Source organism: Emys orbicularis, chromosome 8 (genome assembly GCF_028017835.1).
Source record: "Emys orbicularis isolate rEmyOrb1 chromosome 8, rEmyOrb1.hap1, whole genome shotgun sequence".
NCBI classification, from domain to species: domain Eukaryota; kingdom Metazoa; phylum Chordata; order Testudines; family Emydidae; genus Emys; species Emys orbicularis.
The window spans coordinates 14,492,516-14,518,082 of record NC_088690.1 but is presented as its reverse complement, the minus strand read 5'-3'; the positions used below and the strand labels follow the sequence as shown (position 1 = coordinate 14,518,082).

Sequence of the window (25,567 nt, the reverse complement as noted above, 5' to 3'; positions counted from 1 at the left end):
CGACAGTGGCGCTGAAACATTTTTAAGGGTGGCAGCTGGGACCCCGGGGGTGCTGCAGCACTGCCTGCACCCCTAGTTTCTGCACCTATGTCTCCTGGGACCGACCGCGACAGCCAATTGCACCGGCCAGCGGGGCCCGGAGCGGTCGCCCCGATTTGCCCTATCCAAAGGATGGCTCTGCCATCAAGGATGAGGTTAAAAGGAGATGTGCCTTAGCTACAACTGCTGCACAGAAAGTGAAGAAATTATGGACTGATTAAAAACATGTTTGGTACCAAAATGAAAATGTATCAAACCAGGGTACTGACACTCTGAGGGCTGGAAGCAGCTGCATTAAATGAAAGTGACATCAGAAGGGTGGAGGCAGTAGAGATGAGAGTTCTTCAAAAGATGGCAGCTGTCAAGTGGAATGATTTTGAAACAAATGAAGTTAGAAGGAGAATAGCAAGTGAAATCAGGGTAGAGGATTGGCTACAATCAGAAAGATTATAATAGTGGAGATACCGTAGATGATGATAGGATGCCAAAGAAAATAAAGTGAACACAACCAAGGTTCGTTTGACCTAGAGGCTGATCACTGACTATGTGATAGGACATTGTATGCCAGGACATGACCCGGCTGGGCTTAATGGAGGAACTAGCCATGGACAGGAGTGAATGGCGACCCTGTAGTGCTCTCTGTGTTTGTACAGATGCTCCAGGATTAAATGATGACAATGTCTGATGCATTGTAATGTCTATGCATTCAGATAACTTTAAAGGCAGATTCACAAACGTCCATCCAGTTTCTGCATTACGGAAGCTGGATGGAATTTTCACTGCATTAGTCTCTGAAAAAACTCCAATACAAAGAAACATAAAATTAGAGGTAGAAGTTTACCTGGCATTGTTTTCCTAGGTATTGTTATATTTTCTTACTTTATGCAGTAAACTTTAAGCTGTATCATTCTCTGTGACTTTAAGAAATAATATAGAAAATAACTTTGTCAAAGAGTAACATTCTTCTGCTACTACATGAATGTCAATGTGACTATGAGGCAGTGGAGTGTTGCTTATCTGTGATCAGTGCATAATATGAAGATGAGAGGCAAAGGTGGTATTACTCCATTTTTGCGCTTCCCCAGTCCTGGATGCTGATTCAACCCCTTGGCTTAAATTAGAGCTGCTTAAGAAAGCCATTCTGGCAGGATTTCCAGGATTCAGTGCACTCCTGACTTGCCCCCTGCATTCCCTAGAATTACCCCTTATGCTAGGTGAAGTGGGAGCCCAGGAATGGGTTGTGTAGAGCCAGCTATATCACCTTTAAACTCTCTGGGGATGGTCCTGGAAAAGGAAGTCACCAGCTGGCTGTCACCGTTACTGAGCTGACTGCATCTCTGACCCCTCCTAGTGTCTTTGAGTGCATCTCCTCCCTAATCCGTTGTCCGGCCTTGAGCCATCACCTCTCTTGGTGTGGAATCACTCAAGTCTCCCATTCTCAGGCTGGCCTTGGGCTGCAGTTGCCTGGTATTGACCATAATTACCTCAGCAGATCTGAGTTAGGTTTAGCACCTGCAATTCTGAAGCTATGACCACTGGCATTCGATGACGCGACAGGCTTCTTTAAGCCAAGTATTGTTTATTTGGAGCTAATGCTTTTCTGAGGAAACTATCTTAAACCAGACTATATTTACATTTACCAGATGTCTACCCATCTTCCACCTGGGGATCCTAGTAGATAAAAACTGCCTACAGGCACCCCAAGACCCATAGGGCATTGTTTTAAATCATGCCCCTGCAGTGGCAGCCGCGCGGTTGTAAAGTGCACAGTGTAGCCACTCTGTCACTCGGAGCTCTCCCGGTGACAAAATAAAACCACTCCCAACAAGAGGCGGTAACTTAGTCGACGGAAGAGCGACTCCCACCATCTCAGTGCTGTCCACACCAGCACTTTTCATCGATAAAACTTTTGTCATTTGGTCAGTGTTTTTTTTCACACCCTGAGCGACAAAAGTTTTAACGATGAAAGTGCAGTGTAGACACGGCCTAACTGTTTATATCCCTTTGGTCTGTTTGTTTGCACCATTGGCCAAACAAGTCTTGCAACTTCCTTGGGGACAAGATGCAGGGTCCTCAAAGCTAATAGCTTTCCCATTGTCTTTTCAAGTATGTGCTAGGCTGTTCTTTCTTATCTTTCTTATCTTCCTGGTAAGAACAGCCATTGAATTAAAGCAATATAGGTGCATAATAAACATTCCACTAACCCAATGTAGGTATACAGTCCATCTCAACAGGTACGTCTCATATAGTATTCATAAATTATTAAGGCAGGTCCACATCTATTACACATTGCATGGTAAATGGTATTAGAGTACAGTTTGAGTTACACATATTTTATTGCATTACTATTTAGTGATGAAGCCATTAGAGACTTGTGCAGGTCATCCCATACAAGTTCCAATACAACCGTTATACCACACTATTATGAATAGACATATGTGGAGCCTCAATTTTTTATCATATATGATTACACATGCATGGACTTCAGGGTTTGGAAAGTATCACCCCAATGCAGCATTCAACATTGCAGGTATAAATAAAGGACTTGATTCTCAAGCCTGGTTATAGCTCCAGTACTGCTAACCCCTAGAGTTCAAAAACGATGAGTGGCTTAAAAATAATTGTGTTTTTAAAAAGAATCAATTTTGGGTTATTTTTTATTTGCCTCTGGTTTGGGGGGAGGGTGTGGGGGGAGATTGAGTCTTTAGGGTACTAGATTCATTTAATGTTTCCAGACTTTTCTCTGCAACCACACAGGCTTGTCATGGTATTCACAATACAGTCACAAGAACTGACACTGTGGCCCCTTTATGCCATACAGGTGCCATAAACATGCTATCGTCCAGCCAAGAATTCCCCTTGCATCGGGAAATACTCTTGTGGTGCTTGTGCTGCGTCCTGGCCCTTCACCTGTTTTCCATTCCCAGCTTAGGGGGAGGGAAGATGTCCGAGCTCTGCTCCACTGGCATAGAGACTATTAAGGGGACTGTAACTCTAAATGGAATTAGAGCTGAGGCTGAGGTTAGCCCTGAGACACTCAAGCAGCCAGAATCAGCTCCATTACACTCTCTCCCCCTCCCGCTCCCTTCCTATGCTGAACAGAAATCTGGTGCAGGCCAGAATCTGCCACAGTATATACCAAAACATTGGACCTCATTTGTTTGTTGGCATTTAAATTCTGTCATATATGCGCGCGCACACACTCTCGTACACATCCACCAGTGTAGCAACAGTATATAAATCTACAACTAAAAAGGGGCTGTTCTATAGTAAGTGGTAAGAAATATTGTATTTTAAATTCTCTTTGTATTCCAGTGGCTGCGTACAGTGAAAGTGAACTCTCCGGGGTGTTGTTAGCACAGTACTTAAAGAAGAAGGACACTCATTTTTCTAGAGTGTGAATATCAACCCCTGTTAGTACATATTAAATATAAATTTCAGTGGCAAGCAGGCTGTGTCAACTCTCAAAGCCATGAATAATGTGGTGACATTTAGTTTAACTGCTTAAGTGGCATTTCTGGGCTTGCCAAGTTGTTTTTTTTAAATATTTGTGATGTGACTACTCATTCTAAATGAAAAATGGATTCTTCTGATAATACAAAAAGGGGAGGAAGAAACTGATTTTAGCAGTTTAAAACGCTAAATATTGAGGTTCACTGATGCATCCTATTTGTGTGGTTTTTGTTTTGCTCAGGATACAAGAAAAACTATGTGGTGACCACAGGTAATACCTGTTAACATGGGCTTTCTTTAATGTCAGATCTCTTCAGGTTTAACCTGCTTCATTTTTAATACACTTTCTAAATTCATAAGCCACTCCCAATACAGGGGTGTTCAGATTTGAGGAGTTGTTTAGCCCATTATGAATATGCTATAAGGTATTCAGATTTAAGCCCCAAATTCAAATGAGGTTTTGGTCTCAGTCCTGTTTGTAATAATAATTACAGTAGTGTTCAAATGCCAGTCACAGTGCCATTGGGCCAGTCACTGTACAAACAAAGGGAAAAAAGTCTGCTTCAAAGCGTTAAAAAAGAAAATTGGAGAAGGGGTAATGATACAAAATAGCCAGGGTTATTTTAGGCACATGTCTTGTTAGTTCCATTTGTATTTTCTAACAGGTAAATAAAATAATTGTTTCAGACTAGTTCTGTGTGGGAAGATCTCTGTGTAGAATAGCTTAAAAGGGAATTTTTAAAGAATAGAGAGTAAAATTTAAAAACAAAGGAGAAGTTGTTAGGCACTGTATATAATAGTCACCACTTTAGGTTCTTGACTGACTAGAGTCTATCAGAGGTAAACACCTAGAAAGAATCTTTCAAATTGCATTTCCATCAAGAATAAACACTAAGGCACAGAGGGAATTCAGAATTAACTCAGCTTTGAATCGAATGGAATAAAATAAGCCTAAAGGAATCAATACACATATTTTGATTATCTGAGGAAGCCTACTTTGTATGAAATACTAACAAATGAGAGGATAATTATACTCAAACATTTCTTAAATAACCCACCAACTGTGTCAATTACTCTTAAACTTACCCCATACCTCATTTATTGCTATACCATTTACTTCCAAAAGCATTTTTAACCACCATTTAAAAATAGCAATCCGCAGTGAACTAACAAAAGGGCAGAGGAGGCAGGAACAGAGCGACTGGCTGAGGGTACATCTGCACTGCAGCTGGAGGTTTAATTTCACATACACACACATGAGCGCTGGTGAAGTTAGCATGTTTAATCTAATTCTGTCGCTGTGCTGGCATGGGCTGGCCGCCCAAGTACTTACCTAGGGTCTCCGATGGATTAGCACTCAGATGGCTAGCCCAGCCCATCACCTGCACTGACATAGCTACACTGCTATTGTTAATAGGATAGCTTGATCAAAGCTAGTACATGTACATCTATCCCGCTGCAGTGTAGACATGCTCTAAGATCAGGGCCGGCTCTAGGCACCAGCAAAACAAGCTGGTGCTTGGGGCGGCACATTTTTAGGGGCGGCATGTTCGGCGCCAGAATGCCGCCCCTAAAAATGTGCCCCGGCCGCCCTAGCTCTCCTCCGCGGCTGCTGGCGTGCGAAACAGCTGTTCCGCGGCCACTCGGAGTCTCCCCCTCCCTCCCAGGCTCTCAAACCTGGGAGGGAGGGGGAGATCCCGAGCGGCCGTTTCGCGTGCCGCTGCTCCCCCTCCCTCCCAGACTTGAGAGCCTGGGAGGGAGGGGGAGAAGCGGCGCCCGCGCCGCAGCCACTCGGCGTCTCCCCCTCCCTCCCAGGCTCTCAAACCTGGGAGGGAGGGGGAGATCCCGAGCGGCCGCGGTGCGCGAAACAGCCGTTTCGCGTGCCGCTGCTCCCCCTCCCTCCCAGGCTTGAGAGCCTGGGGGGAGGAGGCAGGGCTGGGGATTTAGGGAAGCGGGGGAGTTAATGCGGGGGTGGGGGTGGGGTAATTAAAAAACGGGGGGGGGCAGCCAAAATTGTTTTTGCTTTGGGCGGCAAAAATCCTAGAGCCGGCCCTGTCTAAGATGGAGATTCAAGCCAAAGCTAACTTAGCTGAATACATCTTACATCATGACCTGAATCTTGCCAAGCTCAAGCTAGGGTTTACTGCCCCAGTGAGAGATGTCCAAAGGAAGCACTCCTCAAGTGGGAGAACCTTCCTTTGGACATTAAAGAGAGTTTTGTCCCATGGGACCACAACAAGAGACTGTAGCAGAAAGGGTTTAAGGAGAGAAGCAAACTCTCAGGAACTAAGTCAACTAAAGATAAACATCAGCACTCTCTGAAAGTGATCAGAGAGCTAGTGCAGTTACTTTTGGCCAGATTCTCATATGGTTTAAATCGATGGAGCTCAGTTGGAGTCAGTGGAGGTAAGCCAACCTATGCCAGTTGAAGATCTGGTCCTAAGTGCTTATAGCAACCTGTTCCACTAAGGTTAGCAACTGCATTCTGCACCGGCAGAGTAGGTCAGATTCTGCCCTCAGTTACGCTCGTGTAAATCCGGAGTAACAACAATATGCTATGTGGAATTACTCCACTGTAACTGGTACATGGAGTGCTCTTCAAGATATGGCAGTCTTTACCTATGTATGAATTCACTAGAGATGAGCCTGGACCAAAATCCCAGATCCAAACATTCCTGTACTTTGGGGAAGTTCAGACCCAACTTCAAGCATGGCTCAGCTTTTTATAATGGGTTATAAATAATAAATAAACTCCCAGATGTGCAAACACTTTAAGTTTTGAGAAAGTTTGGAGCCTGACTCATGCATTGTGGCTCATGCCCATCTCTGAAATATAAATGGGGGTGCTTAAAGAATTTATTTTGCTTTTACAGATGTTAGTCTCAAAAGTAACTCACCATTTAAGGAAACATCTGTGTATATAACGTTGAAAATTCTGAAAGCTTAAAATATTTAACATGCATTTGATTTGAAATATATTTAACAAAATATAAATACTTCATAAAGATACAAACTGAGGGACTTGCCATATGAACTTTAGTAACTAGCTAACTTCTGAATGTGAATAGTTCCATTCCTTGCCAGGGCATTTTCAGGAGAGCATCTTTTTAACTGGGGCACTGAGAATCTTATCCTGTCTTACAAAAATTGGTCCTCTATGTATTGCCTTTTTGGTCTCCATTTTGCTTTTCTTCTAGTGCCCTGCTGGCTTTCTTGCATCACTCCGTTCAGTCTCCTGAACTTTATATACCAAGTTTGCTGAAACACAGTCAAGCAACCTCAGTTCAATGTCAGAGCTACTTTAAATTATTTACTCCAAACCAGAGGGTCTGTTCCTTATCACAACTTGTACAGAGAGACGCCTTCAGACTCAACATCCACCCTTGCAAACAAGTAGCTGTATCAAGCATCTCTCCTCTTATCAAGAACACATGCTAGACCTAAATTAGCTGACTGATATTCTGCTCTTTGGAGTCCTCATGACATTCTCAAGAGCCCGCTAAGAGGAAAGGAGAAAGAAATAAAAAGTTAATTACTTTCCTTACTGGTTAATTACCGTACTTACTACAGTACTTTATTCTGTCATTTTAACCCACTGAGCTCTATATTAGAGAATAAGGCTACATCTACACTACAGGGGGGGGGTCGATTTAAGATACGCAAATTCAGCTACGCGAATAGCGTAGCTGAATTCGACGTATCAGATCCGACTTACCCTGTTGTGAGGACAGGGGCAAAATCGACTGCCGCGGCTCCCAGTCGACGGCGCTTACTCCCACCTCCGCTGGTGGAGTAAGCGCGTCGATTCGGGGATCGATTGTCGCGTCCTGACGAGACGCGATAAGTCGATCCCCAAGAGATCGATTTCTACCCGCCGATTCAGGCGGGTAGTGTAGACCTAGCCTCAGATGAGGCTGCCATGCACTTTTCATCCTTTTTGACCACTTCCTCTCCTTTCATCCTCTGAAGTTTCTATACCACGATTTCTGAGTCATCACTGTTCCTGTCTCTTTCATAATCAAAGTACAGAAATATTCAGTTAGGTCCTCAGCAGTTGTAAATCAGCATATGTCCATTGAATTCAGTGGAGCTATGCTGATTAACAGTTGAGTATCTGGCTTGTTATTTCTATAGCAAGGTTTGCAAGGTGTTTTACCGCCCTCTGAATACAGGGGTCCCTGCAGAATTCTTCTGCTGTAAATCTCTATCTTTGCAATAATTCAAGAAACACAACAAAGTACTTTTCCAACCCCTATTGGATCAACAGATAAAGTGTAGAAGTGACTTTCTTGTATTTAGGTATATGAAAGCTACCGCTTGCATAACTCTATAGTCAAAGTCTGTAGGCTTTTCTCAAATATGTTCCAACTCCAGAATAATACACCTTCCGCTCTCGTTTCCACTGAATAGTGAAAAATGTCACAAGAAGTTTCATTGCCAGCTGGAGTGGTTTAAAGCCTGCTTTAAGAAGCCAGATTTAAATATTTAATGTTTAAAAGACTACAGCATATGTCAGACATCTACATGGGAAGATGCAGCTTTCATTATAAGGTTTAATACCACCAAGATATGAGGATTAATACTATTTCCACTGCCCACCTCGGTGTGGTTACAACTGACTTTTCTGGTCCTTGCTGAATAAGCTGTGGCAGTGTTTTCATGTAAGACGAGATGCATTTTTCCAGTAATTAAAGGCACCTTTTACATCATGACACAGAGAACTCCACAGACAGAGGAATTCTACAGAAAGATCAAGGAACCAAGCATCTTTCCATATTTCTCTTTTTTTATATAGTCTACTGGGAGAGTGGGAGAGGATTGTTTACTTTCATTGATAAGGATAAATCCTTTCGTACTGAAATGTCTAACCAAAGAAAGACTCAATAAGTCAAATTCTGTCCTCAGTTACACTAATGCAACCCCAGAGAAGTTGCTATTGAAAACTATCCCACGCTCTAATAGACACTAAGGGTACGTCTATACTTACCCGCTGGTTCGGCGGCAAGCAATCGATCTTCTGGGATCGATTTATCGCGTCTTGTCTAGACGCGATAAATCGATCCCGGAAGTGCTCGCCGTCGACGCTGGTAATCCTGCTCTGCGAGAGAAGTAGGCGGAGTCGACAGGGGAGCCTGCCTGCTGCGTGTGGACCCACGGTAAGTACCTTTAAGTTCGAACTAAGATACTTCGACTTCAGCTACGTTAATCACGTAGCTGAAGTTGCGTATCTTAGTTCGAACTGGGGGCTTAGTGTGGACCAGCCCTAATATTTCACCTTTTTGAAGTCTCTCCTCAACAGTAAGTGATGCTGAACGTGAACTGATGGAGGACGCAGTCCAAATGCCACAGGATAATTGGGCACTTGGGGATGTGCAGTGACATGATGGGCAAACTGTTTTCTGGGACGTCCCACTGTAGCACAGTCAAGTTATTACTAATGTTATATGCTGCACACGTGTTTCTTCCACGCTATGGTATGGTTACTTTTCAAATGGTTTTGCTAGCTGCAGGAGTATGGCTGAGGGCAGAATCTGACTCTCAATAACCTGTAAAGAATTAGTAGAGATGGCTAGGTGAAGTGATGGTCAAAATCAAGAAAAATAATCTGTTGGCTAAAGCCTGAGGTCCTTATTCAAGGCCTAAGCCTTTCGATTTTTATATCAAGAATGCTTTCTGGATTTATAGTGAGGTTCTGGGGCTAATAGCCTAAGCCTGATTTCATGCTTCCCTTAACTTCAGTGGGAGTTCCTCACATACAGAGTCTACAATATTGGGCCCTGTATATATAATATGTCAGACTTTCTTCATCTGGCATTGCTTTTTGCCAGAATTTTATTATCAGAGACACAGGAGAACCACCCTCTCAGGCTATTTTTAAACTTCCGGTGAATTACTGACTGGTGGGTTTGTCATCAGGTAACAGGGCTGCCACTTCCTGAGCAGTCCCTCATGACCAGAATTCCCTTTGCAGCAGCTGTCCCTGTGTGCTCCCTCTTCAGGGCCCCATACAAACTCCCCACGGCGTCTTAGAAGTTCTACTGCCTTCTACTTGAGGCCGGTTTAATGCCCAGAAACACTTCCAGACTGTCCCACCAATAAAGTCCATCACTGCAGCCCAAAGGTTCACACTTATCTCTGGCTCTTCTGCCATCCACACACAGCCACAGCCTGGTCTTCACAGGGCTGCTTCTCATGGCTGTCTCTCCCTGGAGTTTAGCCTTCTGGCTCTGACCTCCTTCTCTTGCCAGTGTCTGCACTATTTTGAAGGAGAAAGCAGTCTATATACTGCCCTCCTCCAAAGAGCTCCTCCTGATTGGTTGGAAAAGAAGGGAGTCCTGTCCAATCCTACACGATAGGGCTCCTGATCCTAGGCCCTTAAAGGAATAGTGTTCTGGGGTTTCCCCTACATCCAACTCCTAATTCCTCAGGACTGCTTGCTCTCTTCCACTGTCAGCCCATTTCCTGGGCCTTTGTTATTCCAGCTTCCTGGAATGGCATCTTCTGGCCCCTTGCACTCTTAAACGGATCACAGATTAAACTTTAATTCATTTGCTATTGTAGTTCTCGTTATGTTGCAAAAATCATTCTGGTTTGTCCCCTCCCACTTTAAAACAGTTATGTTTATCACACTGAAATTTAGTTCTCTGATGACATTTAAGTCAGGTGATCAGATATTATAGTTATAGCTAACAGTGGGATTTTTAGTGTATTCCATTATATATACATTTACACACAACCCTGTAGATTTAGATTTATCTTGGATTCATTAATACCAGCATTTTAAAAAATATTCTCTTGCAGATTATAGAAAGGGTATTTCTAATCTTAGATGTGCATTTATTAATTTATAAATACACTTTTCAAAAGCCATAGTTTTACCTAGTTAAATAGACATTGTATTTTGCTGCATATTTGCTTTTAGAGCCTTTTCTTACCCCACGTGTATATTATCAAATTATATAGCTGAGAATGCCAACTCCTTTCCCCATTAAAGCCAATAAAGATTCCCATTAACTTCAATGGGCACAGGAGTAGGCACCATAATGAATTTTTATAGCTAAATTTATTAATCCCTTAAAGAGTAACTATTTCTAATGTCTGCACTGATGTAGCCTTATTCACGACAGAACTGGCATTTGTACAAGAGTGTACTACAGGCAAGTGTAGTGTATATTTACACTTGATGTTAGCAGCATTCAAATGCACCATTGTTAAACATGTGATTTGTTATCTTTGAGGTGAGTACAGCAGCTTGCTACAAGACTGAAAGGGTTTTCATTTCCATAGTGAAGTCAATAATTATGGAGGTTATCATTGTCATGCTCAGAACTCATGTCATTTTCATAAATCATTCATTTCATTGTCATAAATCATGCTTTACAGCTGCAGAATGGAAACTTATTGCTGGACATTGATGAAAATCTTGTTACAGTCACTCAGGTAAGGTTATGACACTAAAAATGTGAAAGGGAAATGTCGATGAAATCACCACTAGAATTAGTACAATTTGAAAACGCTCAATTTGGGTTTAGCTACGCCAGAATGTAGCTAATGCCAAGTACGAATAATATAAAAAGCAATGATATAGTTGGCAAATTCATCTGTGTGGTGACCCAGAAAGTGAAACTGTTTAAAACCAATGAAAGGTAAAGATGAGCTGCCAAAATTTCTGCCAATGGCTGAAACTCCATTTATGTGAAAGGAACTGTACTCATTTAGACCAGTAGAGAATTTAGCCCTAGCGAGGGTCCAGAACTAGAACTCCTCATCCAAACAATCCCAGACTTTGAGGGATTTGAAATCCAGATTCAAATGTTGCTGTTCGAGCAAGTATCCTCGAAAGTTATTTTCACACTAAATTAGAATTTACATTTGCTGACATAGCTTTCTAGCATCTGTTGTACACAAAGTTGCGGTCATGCCAAAACTAACTCTACTGTCAATATATTGCTCTTTTTCTGGGGTCGCCATGAAGAAGGGCTTATTAGAATAAACATTAATGGCAACTCAATATTGCTCTATCCAGCAATCCGTTTATATAGTCCCCATCACTGTGATATCAGAGAGGCTCTCGTGAGCACATTGGAGCTTTACCTGAGATGAATTTCCACAGGTGCACACACCTTAAAGCACTTTGAAAACTATCATTATCCCCATTCTACAGAGTGACAGTCACAGAGAGGTTATGTGACTTGCCACTGTTGAACTAAATGCTGAAACCTTGAGTTCAAAAAGATTCATTCTGATAAATTCTCAGTTGTACTTATTCTGCATTAGGCCAGATTAATATGAATTGTGGGACTCATTCTAATATAGATTCATTAATGTAGATTATTCTACATCGGGCTAGATTAATATGAATCGTGGGATAAGGGTTCCATCAAAACTTCTGCCCCTCGCCCACTACTCAGACTCTTCCCCCCAGGCTGACAACCTGGGTAGTGCAGGACACGGTCTCACTACCTGGTACCCCTTGCAGTCACTGGCAGCTCTGCTTCTCACTTTCTCTCCCTTATGGTGGGAGAGGAAGGCTTGGAGGATCCTTCCCTGTGGGCAGGGAAAACCCACATGGTCTCATCTGTGAAGGCACATGTACGGTTTCTTTAGAATGCTAGCAGGAAGTCAGACAAGAGGAGACTGGGGGAGGTTCTAGCCAGAAGCTTTACAATGATGCAGAGACAGAAGTTTTAGGGACAACCTCAAACAAGCAATTTAGAGTTCTTAGAAGGAAGTGACTCTTTGCTATTGTACAACTCCCGCAACCATTGGTGGCACCTGGTTGGCATGAAGTTTCATTTGAAATGATTAAATAGGAGTATCGTTATCATTCAGGTTTTTCTAGACATTGCTAAGATTAAATGGTTAGCAATTTTGTGCACAGTACCAGAGTGATCTGCTTCATCTCTTGAAGAGACTAGTTCTATAGTTCTTCTATTAGTACCAAAGACCTGGGCTACACTAGCGGGGGGGTTCGAACTAAGATTCGCGTAGCTGAAGTCGAAGTATCTTAGTTCGACTTACCTGGCTATCCTCATGGCGGTGAGTCGACCGCCGCAGCTCCCCCGTCGACTCCGCTTACTCCTCCTGCCGAGGTGGAGTACGGGCATCGATTCGGGGATCGATTTATCGCGTCTAGAGCAGTGGTTCCCAAACTTGTTCCACCGCTTGTGCAGGGAAAGCCCCTTGCCGGCCAGGCCGGTTTGTTTACCTGCCCCGTCCGCAGGTTCGGCCGGTCGCGGCTCCCACTGGCCGTGGTTCGCTGCTCCAGGCCAATGGGAGCTGCTGGAAGTGGCGGCCAGTATGTCCCTCGGCCCGCCAGTACATCCAGCAGCTCCCATTGGCCTGGAGCAGCGAACTGCGGCCACTGGGAGCCGCGATCGGCCGAACCTGCGGACGGGGCAGGTAAACAAACCAACCCGACCCGCCAGGGGCTTTCCCTGCACAAGCAGCGGAACAAGTTTGGGAACCACTGGTCTAGAGATTAATTTAAAATGAAACTGTAAAGATTTTACCCTGATATTTTTCAGAGGTTGGGTGAAAGGGGGGCTATCCCTGGTCTAAATTATAAGGTTGATGGGGGAAGGCAGTTTGACTCCAGAATCTTGACCAGTAATTAATTGTTAAAGCTAGTCAGAAAATGGTGAGTATTTTCCATGGAAAAAAATTAAAGAAACAAAAATTCCCCCTGCCTTTTTTTGGTACACCTCTACCCCGATATAGCGCTGTCCTCGGGAGCCAAAAAATCTTACCGTGTTATAGGTGAAACTGCGTTATATCGAACTTGCTTTGATCCACCGGAGTGCGCAGCCCTGCCCCCCCAGAGCACTGCTTTACCACGTTATATTCAAATTCGTGTTATATCGGGTCGCGTTATATCGGGGTAGAGGTGTAATTTTCACAGGAATTTTCCAATTTTACAATGGAAAAAAAATCAAATACCACATATTTTTTGTTTGGGAAGGTTCATGTTTTTATCACAAAGAAAGAAACAAAAATTTTCATTTCCAGCAAATTTATTTCACAAAAAGAAAAAAGTATCCCACCTAAACAATTTCAACCAGCTCTATTAATTGTGTTTGAATTTCACTACTCTGAATACTCATCGATTTACCATGTCATCTTGTTTTCCCAGACTGTTTCATAATGGGACAATAATTCATACTGCACAGATACCGGAATAATCTGACTTTGTGCAACACAACAGGAAATTTGATAAGTCCCTTTAAAAATTAAATATACAAAGAATTTTGGGAGGATAGTACTCCAACAACTGATCCCACTTATGATCAGTGCCTAAATACCTTTAAGCAGCTCTTTTTGAGCAAAATACTTAAATTATACTTTCTTAGGAGTTTAGTGCAGGAGGAATCATTAATATTATATGGCAGATGTAAATACTTGATCACTATGAACCTGTTTCACACTATTTTGGCTTCTGTACCATAGAAGACACAGTCAAAGCAAGGCTTCTTCAGAATTGCTTCGGTTTCCATGTCACTAGTGGCTCTGTCCAGTCTAAATTCATCTCTGTGAGTGCTGAGTCTGAGCTTCGGCCAATACTTTGCTCATGCAGCCACTGAGACTGCTCTATGTTATGAAAGGGTTTTCCCCCTTTTGGTCCAAGTAAGAGAGACCTCTTTGGTTGATCTATTTCAAAACCAAAACCAAAATGGAGTCCCTGGTAAAACATTTCTAGCATGAAATTAATTTAGAGCTATCCAATCGTAATGGCCTAATCATGTCTCCCCTCAACCCCTAGGGCGCATGCAGGCCACACTCATCCCATGGGGAACGGTGGTCTCAGCCAACTCCATAGCAACATCCGCCCCTCTTCCCCTGAACCCCACAGAGGTTGTAGTCTGGGGCATGAGAGATCAGAGATGGGGCCACAGTGGAAGGGTTGGGTGGCAATGGGACATACACATATCCCCTGTGCCCAGTGAAGCTAAGAGTGGAAAGATAATATGCCCCATTGTGGATGCTTTCTCTGTGCCTTATCCCCTTCTGTGGTGGATCCCCCATAAAAGAGTTTCCCAGGGGCAGATGTTTGAGCCTCCTCTGGGTTTGTGAGCCAACCCCATGGCCTAGTCCATCCCAGCGGAGGGGACAATCAAGGTATAAATAGCTTTAGTTTGGATAGGTGATATGAGTTCATTACTTGTTTACAGTCTAATGCACCCTCTTCCTTGATTCTCTCAATTCTTCTCTTTGCAGGCTGTTACCCAACTAGAGCTTTTTGGGGACATGTCCACTCCTCCTGATGTAACCTCTCCCCCAGTAAGTACCCAGGGGAAATTGCCCTGTCTTTTTCTACCTTGCTGGTAAAAAGCAGGTTTACTGTAGCCATGTGTAGAAATGCAGGATGGTGAATAGCATGCACTCCAATATGAAGGATTTCAAAGTGTTTTTTCAAACAGTGGTGAAATAAAGGAGAACTAGGAAGCAAACATATTCAAAAAGGGAAAAATCCTTTTCTCCAATCACTGCTTGTCACGGGGTGCTCTAGTCACCGCTGGCGCATCTCCTTCTGACCACATCTGGGGATTAACTCTGCCAGGCTGACGCCTCTTCCTGCGGTTGCACTCCATCACTCTGTCTTGCTCTCTCAGGACTCAACTGCTCCCACTTCATGGCTTGGTCCTCCAGTCAGGTCACTGTGGTTTTCCCCTGCCGGGGAAATCACATGCATCAACGTCTCTCAGGACCCGCTGTCCCTCGCAGTCTTCTCTTTCACTGCCCCTAATGGTGCCACTTCCCCCATGGCTGGTAGGGGAACTCAGGCCTGCCCTCTACACAGGGTTCCAGCCCAGGGACTCTACAACAAGTAATCAAGTCCTGTCCCTTACCTGTGTCTCTGGGCTATTTCCTACCTTGCCATCTGTCACCCTAACAGTGACTGCAGCCTCTCTCTCTCTCTGCAGCCCCCTTCTGCTCTCCGCTACTGGGCTTTTTACAGGCCCCTCCTGTTCCTGTGCAGCTGAGCTTCCTTTTTAATTAATCCTCATTGTTCCCTTGCTCCTCCTCCAGATACAGCCAATGCAGTTAATTGACCTACTCAGCCACCATAACCCCTTCGGGCCTTGTGTGGCATGGACACCCCATCACGCTGCTGTTTGTGATGTGCAAAGATGGCCTCAAACTTTTTTTTTTTTTTTTAAATAGAGATCTGAATGGTGATGTCATAAAGGGCTGTAACCTGAGCTGCAGCTCCCATCACTTCCGTTTAGCAGAGGCATCTGCTGTGTGGGACTCTGTCAAAAACTCAGTTGTTCGGGAAGGAGAGCATCAGATGTGGTTACAGCTTTGAATGACATGGCTCTTCGGAACCTCCAAAGATCATATCCAAGTCCTTCAGCTAAGAGAGGGAAGAAGGATCTAAAAACAAGTAAAAAACAAAAATGTGTATGTTATTTTAAGGAGATGGAAGCCTTTGAAACAAGCTGTCTTCATTATAAAGTAGAAATAGAGAATTTTTCCAGTTCATTTTTAAGCCTCAAAACAGATTGTGACATAGGGGAATATAAATATTCTCCTTTTCCAGATGGGGAAACCGAGGCACTGAGCAGTTAAGGTAACAAAGGAATTTTGTGGCACATCTAGGAAAAGAGTTCAGATCTCCCATCTCCCAATCCTTATCTTTAACAATGGGACCAGGCTTCTTCTAACATGCAGGACTTTGGCTCTAGGCCTATTGATGAACTGGAGCAATATTTAATCATTCTTCTGTAATACAGTAATTTCACCCTGTTTTAAAATCCTTTCTATGTTATTTTCTGTCTATTGTTTACATCAATCCTCAGTTAATTAAGCCTCAGAATCACAGACTTATTTCTTAAGAAACAGGTGCTGTCAGAAATTTGCACGTGATATATGATTGTGCACGTTATATTGTTCTTTTTCTTCATGGTCCAAGAGCTCTGTATTTTTTCTCTCTTTTCCTGTTGTCTTCAGTCTTATGGTGCTGCTGATCTTTTTCCTGCTGCTTCTTTACATCTGCATCTCTCTTTTTTTGGAGATAAAGGGGATGTGGCACCTCAGTGCATACCAATTCCCGATGGCAGAAACAGTAGCTGATATGTCACCATTGTATTTTATTCCTGTCTCATTTTTGTAGACTCCTGCAACTCCAGGTGATGCCTTTATCCCATCTTCATGCCAGTCACTTCCTGCTATTACAGACACATTTGGTTCTGTACCTTTTAGCACTGCTGCTGTACCCTCAGGTAAGAACCCAATAGGGTTATTTAAAGACTAATTTTAGGGTTGGTCATTTTGAAAATATTAGCTCAACTGAACTGTGGAACTCAGGTATCTGTTCTGTTTTATGTCTCAACATCCAAAACATAAGGGTTAAAAAGTTTTCCACTATAGAAATGTGAAAATATAGTCTGTCTTACAGTAATGTACTTACTTACAGTAATGTCTTACAATTAATGTACTTCAGGAAAAAGAAAATCCAAATCAGTACCAAGTTGAACCTTCAGTATATTGAGTTTGCTAATACCCAATGAAGTAAAAAAAGAACTGGGACTAAAAAGTCTCTGGAAGTTCAAGTATATAGTTTACATACCTATAAGCTATTGTAATAGGAGAGGGAAAGTTATTTAGCTTTGAATTTCCAGTAATAACAGTGGACATTCTGAACTATATACAGTAAATGATGGCACAGCAAGAAACGTGAAGAATTTGTGACCATTTTTAAAGCTATTCCATGTAGCCAGAGTGTGACATTTCAGCTAGGCTTTTCTATGTTCCTCAAAGTGCTCAAAATTCAGAGTTTATGTAATATTCTGCACTAACATGCAGGAGATGTGGGTTTGACTTCTGGTCTTGCTCTCTGGGCTGCCAGGGGCTGGGAGCATTGCAAAAACAGCTCATTCAGTCCCATTTGGGAAGGAGAAAAAGGAGTGCCTTGAATCATTCAACAGTAGTTTTCTAGATGGTTAACACCTTCAGTGCTATAATGTACTGCATCATCTGTCCTGGAATGTAACACAGCGGTAATCTTTTGCTGTACCGATGTTCCATTATTATGTTGGCACTTGAAAGTAACATACCTGATACATGGAATAGAACCAGATAAGCACTTTGATCCTGTTTGTCAACTGGTTATGGAAAACTCTGATGTACTTCTTCCAAAGAAGTACCCTCCAGTGTCCCTTAGTCAGTAAGGTCATAACTACAATGCAGTGTTTTGGGGTTATGGCATGGGAAATTGCTCTGACAAAGTTGTGGAGGGTCCTACTTCACATTCCCCATCATAACCATTTGCTGAAATACATATTTAGCTGTGTTATTGTTATCCTTAGCTAAATGATTCCAAGATCTATTGCTTATGATTTTTGTTTTGCTGTCTTACTCCTTTACAGTTTGAATTACAATAAACCCAGAAATAAACCAAAAATAAAAGGTAAAAGCAGGGTAAGGAAAACTTATCGGTCAAGGAAAAGGTTTCTTTTCTACTGCTATACCAGTACAAAGAAGAGGAAAGAGATTCCACATTGTAAAATATTAACAATAAATTAAAATTATTAATGTAGCGTTTGGGTCTCGTATTAATATAACATCATTTTGTATTAGTAAAACGTAAGCGTGTCACCTAGTTTCTTCTTTAATAAAGGTTTTCAGGGTAGAGTTTCAGAAATCCTTTTATATTAAACACAGTTGAAAACTCTGTTGGATTCATCTTTTTTTTTTCTTTTCAATTGTAAATGACAAACAAAAGGTCTAGTCATACAGTCCATTCTCAGCCAAGATTCCCATTAGTTTGACAAGGAAGTTTTGTCTGAGCAGGGTCAAATCAAAATTAGAATGTTTTAATGACTCCAGTTTTTAATCTTCAATGCTTTCCCCTAGCTAGAGGGTTTTCATTATAAGCTATTACCCAGTGCAGATTTTTGGCATCTATTATACAGTACTATATACCTCTAATTTTTCAAGTATGTTTTTATAATTCCTAGTATGCATGCTTAGTGGCTTCTGGGTGTTGAAGTAGCCAAGCGTGCTTTTTCATCTGCATTTGGCAAGATTATGCCTTTATCTTTTATAGACCTTGCCTCAGTTATCTATACTTTTGTAACCTTCAGATAGGATTATTGCAAAGTGCTCTACTTAGGGCCAAGCCTGAAGACCACTAAGAAACATGAACTATTTGAAATTTAGCCATTCCTTTGCTTAGGGTTGCTTCTCAGAAGGAGCCCATGTGTCCATTTCTGGGTGTGATTTAAAATGTTGGTTTTCCTCTACAAATCCCTTAACGGTTTGAGTCCTGCCCCCATCACAGAAAACCTCTATTATCATGAGATACAGGAGCAGTTGCAATCCAAGCAGGTCCCTGAGCTAACCGTCGCCTGGCTTGAACTGGAACGGTAAATTTGATGGCTCCCATCTGGGCCGACATATTGGGGATTGAACCAGGGACCTCCAGAGCAAAAAGCATGAGCTGCTATAGCATGAGCTAACAAGCTAGAGTTCTTTAGTGGGGCTGTAACAGACTCCTGTTCTCTGTGGAGTTGGTGTAGAAGTGGTGTAGAGTTACACAACGTACCATTTTTTGTGAGGAGTCCTCTGCTCCAGAACTCACTTTGCTCTTTGGTCTACCAAAACCCAGGTTAGCTGATTTTCAAGGTAAACTGCACTCCAACATGGTACCTTTTCTCTCTAGATTATGGGAAGGGGTAGGATTCATGTGATTTGAGGAGGAGGGGAATAATTTTTTTGTACTAATGAGTGGGGATGGTGATTATTATTAAAGTCAGTCCAGTTATGCTTTATTTATTGAACTGTTTGTACACATGCCAAGAGCATAGGATTGACACATTTTAAGAAAGTGATATAAATTGGTAAAGGTCCCTGTGACTTCTAACACAGTCTGTGTATTTCTGACTAACAGTGTTTCCTGTACCACATCCTCTTGCTGTTCATATCCATGCGCTAAAACAACCCTGTTGTTATTCTTTAAGGTTATGTTGCAATGGGAGCTGTCCTGCCCTCCTTCTGGGGACAGCAACCACTCGTTCAACAACAATTGGCCATGAGTACTCAGCCTCCAGTTGCTCAGGTGATGCAGGGAGGACAGCCAATAGCATGGGGCCAACCTGGTATTTTTTCTCCTACCCAGCAACCATGGCCATCTGTAGCTGGTCAGTTCCAACCAACTGCCTTCATGCCAACACAAACTGTTATGCCTTTACAAGCAGCCATGTTTCAAGGTACCATTGCTCCCATAGCTACTGTTCCACCCACAAGCGATTCCACCAGATCAAGTCCACAGACAGACAGGCCCAGACAGAAAATGGGAAAAGAAATGTTCAAAGATTTCCAGATGGCTCAGCCTCCGCCAGTGCCATCACGAAAACCAGACCAGCCTTCCCTCAGTTGTACCTCAGAGGCCTTCTCCAGCTATTTTAACAAAGTCGGGATGGCACAGGATGCAGATGATTGTGATGACTTTGACATCTCTCAATTAAATTTGACTCCTGTGACTTCTACAACGCCATCTACAAATTCACGTAAGTACCCAAATCCTTCCAATTGCAGTCTCTTCCTCAAATGTCACCGTCTCCTCAAAGCTTTTCCCTTTTCTCTGGTGTACTATGTTGGAATACCCATGACCTTAGTATCTTCATGCATGATCAAGCTTGTTAGTGGCATCCTGGAGCTAGGGAAACATGATTTAGGTTACAAATTACAGAGGCGATTGAAATCAACAACTTCAAAGGTTGCAAGATAAAATTTAATTTTTAATAAAACAGTAATAGGTCTGCTCTTCAAAATGTGCCTAAACTAAGCACATTTAAACTGGCTTGGAAAATATTTAAACTATTGATGAGAAAATATTCACGCAGTAGAGGTGAAATTCATACCTACAGGGAGCCATTTTAAGTCCCACTCCAGCCATATTTTTGGAGACTTCAGTGGGACTTACGTGGTGAATAGGTCTTCTTCTGGCCCTCTGTACTGGAGTGAATTTCGCTCTAGGTGCATAAATGTGCTTATACTGTGGGGTTGCAAAAAATTGTTTATAAACAGATTCCATTATACGAGTGCTAACACTGGTATAGATCCAACTCCCATGGAAGCCAACAGAAGTCTATTGAGTTTCATAGAAGCTAGATTGAACCTAATAACATTACTTATAGAAGATTAGGGTTGGAAGAGACTTCAGGAGGTCATCTAGTCCAACCCCCTGCCCAAAGCAGAACCAACCCCAACTAAATCATCCCAACCAGGGCTTTGTCAAGCCGGGCCTTAAAAACCTCTTAAGGATAGAGATTCCACCACTTCCCTAGGTAACCCATTCCAGTGCTTCACTACCCTCCTAGTGAAATAGTTTTTCCTAATATCCAACCTAGACCTCCCCCACTGCAACTTGAGACCATTGCTCCTTGGTCTGTCATCTGCCACCACTGAGAACAGCCCAGCAAGCCATCCCAATGTGCAGAAAGAACAGCAAATATGGCAGGCGACCAGCTTGGCTTAACAGCAAAATCTTCAGTGAGCTTAAACACAAAAAGGAAGCTTACAAGAAGTGGAAACTTGGACAAATGACTGGGAGGAGTATAAAAATAGTGCTCAATCATGCAGGGGTGTAATCAGGAAGGCCGAAGCACAATTGGAGTTGCAGCTAGCAAGGGATATGAAGGGTAACAAGAAAGGGTTCTACAGGTATGTTAGCAACAAGAAGGAGGTCAGGGAAAGTGTGGGACCCTTACTGAATGGAGAGGCAACCTAGTGACAGATGATGTGGAAAAAGCTGAAGTACTCAATGCTTTTTTTGCCTTGGTCTTCACAGACAAGGTCAGCTCCCAGATTGTTGCACCGAGCAGCACAGTATGGGGAGGAGGTGAGCAGCCCTCAGTGGTGAAAGAACAGGTTAAGGACTATTTAGAAAAGCTGGACATGCACAAGTCCATGGGTCCGGATCTAATGCATCTGAGGGTGCTGAGGGAGTTGGCTGATGTGATTGCAGACCCATTGGCCATTATCTTTGAAAACTTGTGGTGATCGGGGGAGGTACCGGACGATTGGAAAAAGGCAAATATAGTGCCCATCTTTAAAAAAGGGAAGAAGGAGAATCTGGGGAACTACAGACCGGTCAGCCTCACCTCAGTCCCTGGAAAAATCATGGAGCGGGTCCTCAAGGAATCCATTTTGAAGCACTTGGAAGAGAGGAAGGTAATCAGGAACAGTCAACATGGATTCATCCAGGGCAAGTCATGCCTTGGTCATGATTGCCTTTTATGTTGAGAGAACTGGCTCTGTGGATATGGGGAAAGCGGTGGATGTTATATAGCTTGACTTTAGCAAAGATTTTGATACATTCCCCACAGTATTCTTGCCAGCAAGTTAAAAAAGTATGGATTGGACGAATGGACTATAAGGTGAATAAAAAGCTGGCTAGATCGTCGGGCTCAACGGGTAGTGATCAACGGCTCGATGTCTAGTTGGCAGCTGGTATCAAGCAGAGTGCCCCAGGAGTCTGTCCTGGGGCCGGTTTTGTTCAACATCTTCATTAATGATCTGGATGATGGGCTGGATTGCACCCTCAGCAAGTTTGCAGATGACACTAAGCTGGGAGGGGAGGTAAGGATAGGGCCCAGAGTGACCTAGACAAATTGGAGGCTTGGGCTAAAATAAATCTGATGAGGTTCAACAAGGACAAGTGCAGAATTCTGCACTTGGGACGGAAGAATCCCATGCACTGCTACAGGGTGGGGACCTACTGGCTAAGGGGCAGTTTGGCAGAAAAGGACCTGGGGGTTACAGTGAACAAGAAGCTGGATATGAGTCAACAGTGTGCCCTTGTTGCCAAGAAGGCTAACGGCATATTGGGCTGCATTAGTAGGAGCGTTGCCAGCAGATCAAAGGAAGTGATTATTCCCCTCTATTCGGCACTTGTGAGTCCACATCTGGAGTATTGCGTCCAGTTTTGTGCCCCCCGCTACAGAAGGGATGTGAACAACTTGGAGAGAGTCCAGCGGAGGGCAACGAAAATGATCAGGGGGCTGGGGTACTTGACTTACAAGGAGAGGCTGAGGGAACTGGGCTTGTTTAGTATGCAGAAGAGAAGAGTGAGGGGGGATTTTATAGCAGCCTTCAACTACCTGAAGGGGGTTCCAAAGAGGATGGAAAATAAGCTGTTCTCAGTGGTGGCAGATGACAGAACAAGGAGCAATGGTCTCAAGTTGCAGTGGGGGAGGTCTAGGTTGGATATTAGGAAAAACTATTTCACTAGGTGGGTGGTGAAGCACTGGAATGGGTTACCTAGGGAGGTGGTGGAATCTCCTTCCTTAGAGGTTTTTATGGCCCGGCTTGGTAAAATCCTGGTTGGGATGATTTAGTTGGGGTTGGTCCTGCTTTGAGCAGGGGGTTGGACTAGATGACCTCCTGAGATCTCTTCCAACCCTAATCTTCTATGATTCTCGTTGTTTCTGGGTGGACCCTGCTGCCATGCACTATAAGTTCTGTAGTGTGCTTTGACCTACTGTTATTTCAGGCCAGAGTCCAGTGTAAATCTACTGGACTCTGGCCTGAAATAGCAGTAGGTCAAAGCACACTACAGAACTTATAGTGCATGGCAGCAGGGTCCACCCAGAAACAAAGAGGCTTTCCATGCACTATGTCTCCATATAGATAAGCCCTGTGTTTTCAGAGTCTATGTAAAGATGCACCATGAAGATCTTTTTCTTGTCATTTGAAATTTCTTATTGGCCAAAATCTCCCCCAACATCCATCTCAGCTAAAAACAAACATCCTAGTTTCTGGTTTCAGAGTAGCAGCCGTGTTAGTCTGTATCCGCAAAAATAACAGGAGTACTTGTGGCACCTTAGAGACTAACAAATTTATTAGAGCATAAGCTTTCGTGGGCTACAACCCACTTCTTCGGATGCATAAAGAGTGAACCATATATTGAGGAGATATATATACACACACATACAGAGAGCATGAACAGGTGGGAGTTGTCTTACCAACTCCCACCTGTTCATGCTCTCTGTATGTGTGTGTATATATATCTCCTCAATATATGGTTCACTCTTTATGCATCCGAAGAAGTGGGTTGTAGCCCACGAAAGCTTATGCTCTAATAAATTTGTTAGTCTCTAAGGTGCCACAAGTACTCCTGTTATCCTAGTTTCTGAAAAGGCTGAAAGAGGAAATAGGCTTTACATTAAATTTATTTCAAATCACAGAATTCATACACTGATTTGTGGAGTGTTCTTATGTTGGGGTTGGTGAATTTGAAGCATGGAATAAAAATAAGGAGTTGGTGACATTTTTGTTATAATTTTCAGACTATAGACTATGATTTTGTTTGCTTAAATCAGAAAACAATCAATTTAGGAATAATAAAATTGGGGGGGTTAAGCATGAATAAATTTTGAATAGTTTGTCTATCTAAACAAATTAATGAATTTATTTCCTATTATTATTGCCATCATCTTTGTTTAGCTCCAACCCCTGCTCCCAGACAGAGTTCTCCATCAAAATCATCAGTCTCTCATACCAGTGACCCTACTGCAGATGACCTCTTCGAAGAGGGGTTTGAAAGCCCAAGCAAAAGTGAAGAGCAGGAGGCTGTGAGTAGCATGACTCCTAATACTAACTAGACTTTTCTAGCTAGAAAATACCAGGGAGTAACTGAAAGTCATCTGGAAATGTCAAATAAATATTTCAATAGGATTGGTGGATTTTTTTAAGGGAAGTTGCAGAGAACTTTCATTTCCAAGTATGGGTTTGATAGCTATCGAACATTAGCATGATATTGACAATAGTATGTATTAATATTAAGGAGCTAAATTCAGAGTTGATATGTAAAGCGGTGTAAGTTATGTACCCTCAAACATCCATCAACCTACTTACACCACTTACGGATGTGTAAGGGATTCCAGGTTGACGTAACATACATGCCGAGGAAGCAGAAGAAGGTGTAAGAGTATATATGTTAAAACAGTATGGCCCACACTGACTTACACATTCTTACATTTTCCTGCTAGTTGTTGTTCTTGTTATATACCTCACTTGTGGGCCTTTAGCGTATGATTTTTCTCCATTAAGGTTCCATTACACTTAGTGAGACTGAGTGGGCCAAAGTCAGAGGTTGGCTAAATGGGGATTGTATGTCATAAAATGCCCTGGTAACTGGGTTTGAGTTGAAGTCAAAGAAAGGCTAAAAGGAGCCCAAGTTGTTGTAACGTACATGCAGAGGGGATAGAAGAGAGCATAAATTACACAAGATTAAACGCTCTCTGATTCACATAGATTTGCTTATGAATTTAGTCCAAGATCTGCTTTCAGGGACTGGGCCTGCCGTCATTTTGGGTCTGACCAATGCCTATTGAAGTCAGGGGCAGCTCTTTTATCAACTTCAACAGGCATTAAATCAGTGCCCTTATGTATGCAACACCCATTTGAAGTCCATGCAAATTTTGAAAGCATATTAATTGTAGGATCTTACCCTTTGTGTTTTAAAACCTACAGTAGCTGCACGTGATAGAATGTGTCCCTAGCATGAAAATAACCTCTTACTGCCTTTTCACTTCCTGTTGTTGAGAAAAAAGGTGTTATGTTCTTGTATTCTAGCCTGATGGATCTCAGGCCTCTTCCAACAGTGATCCATTTGGTGAGCCTACTGGTGATACTATAAGTCCACAGGTCGGTAGCTAGATAGCGCAGGTTGGGGTAGGTATCTGTCCTTTTTTTCTCTCTCCATCTTGAGGTGTTCACTTACTCTTTTACCAATGCCTACCATCACTTCCATGGATGCATCATTTATTTTTCCTTTACTACATCTTTCCCTTTTCCTCTCCACTCCCACCCCCTATTTATTCCTCATCCTCCATGGTTTGCATGGCTTCTGCCATTTGCTAAGTGTTTCCAGTTGTGCACTTGTATGTGTTGCAGCTGCCTACATGGTTTAAACCAGTGATACTCCTCTGCAACTTGTGAGCCGCAAGTGGCTTTTTGATGTGTCTCCTGCGGCTCTTTGCAGCACATGATATTAAAATCGTGTGTGATTTAATTATTAACCCATCTAAGTTATTAACTGATCAGGATGTTTTTACTTTGTTATTTG

The 25,567-nt window shown here is 42.8% G+C and overlaps 1 protein-coding gene across 3 annotated transcripts in view; it reads left to right on the top strand.

The window, feature by feature from the left end:
- Window positions 1-25,158, top strand: part of DAB1 (DAB adaptor protein 1) — a 168,159-nt gene extending 143,001 nt beyond the window's left edge. For 2 of the 3 annotated variants that reach the window (XM_065409675.1, XM_065409674.1), the window contains exons 9-13: window positions 14,707-14,769; window positions 16,607-16,715; window positions 19,455-20,003; window positions 23,944-24,071; window positions 25,075-25,158. In XM_065409675.1, coding sequence (XP_065265747.1) covers window positions 14,707-14,769; window positions 16,607-16,715; window positions 19,455-20,003; window positions 23,944-24,071; window positions 25,075-25,158 — 933 coding nt within the window. Of the gene's footprint in view, window positions 1-10,875; window positions 10,933-14,706; window positions 14,770-16,606; window positions 16,716-19,454; window positions 20,004-23,943; window positions 24,072-25,074 lie in introns of all 3 variants that reach the window. The other variant, XM_065409673.1, reaches the window with a different exon arrangement.
- Window positions 25,159-25,567: the final 409 nt, after the last annotated feature.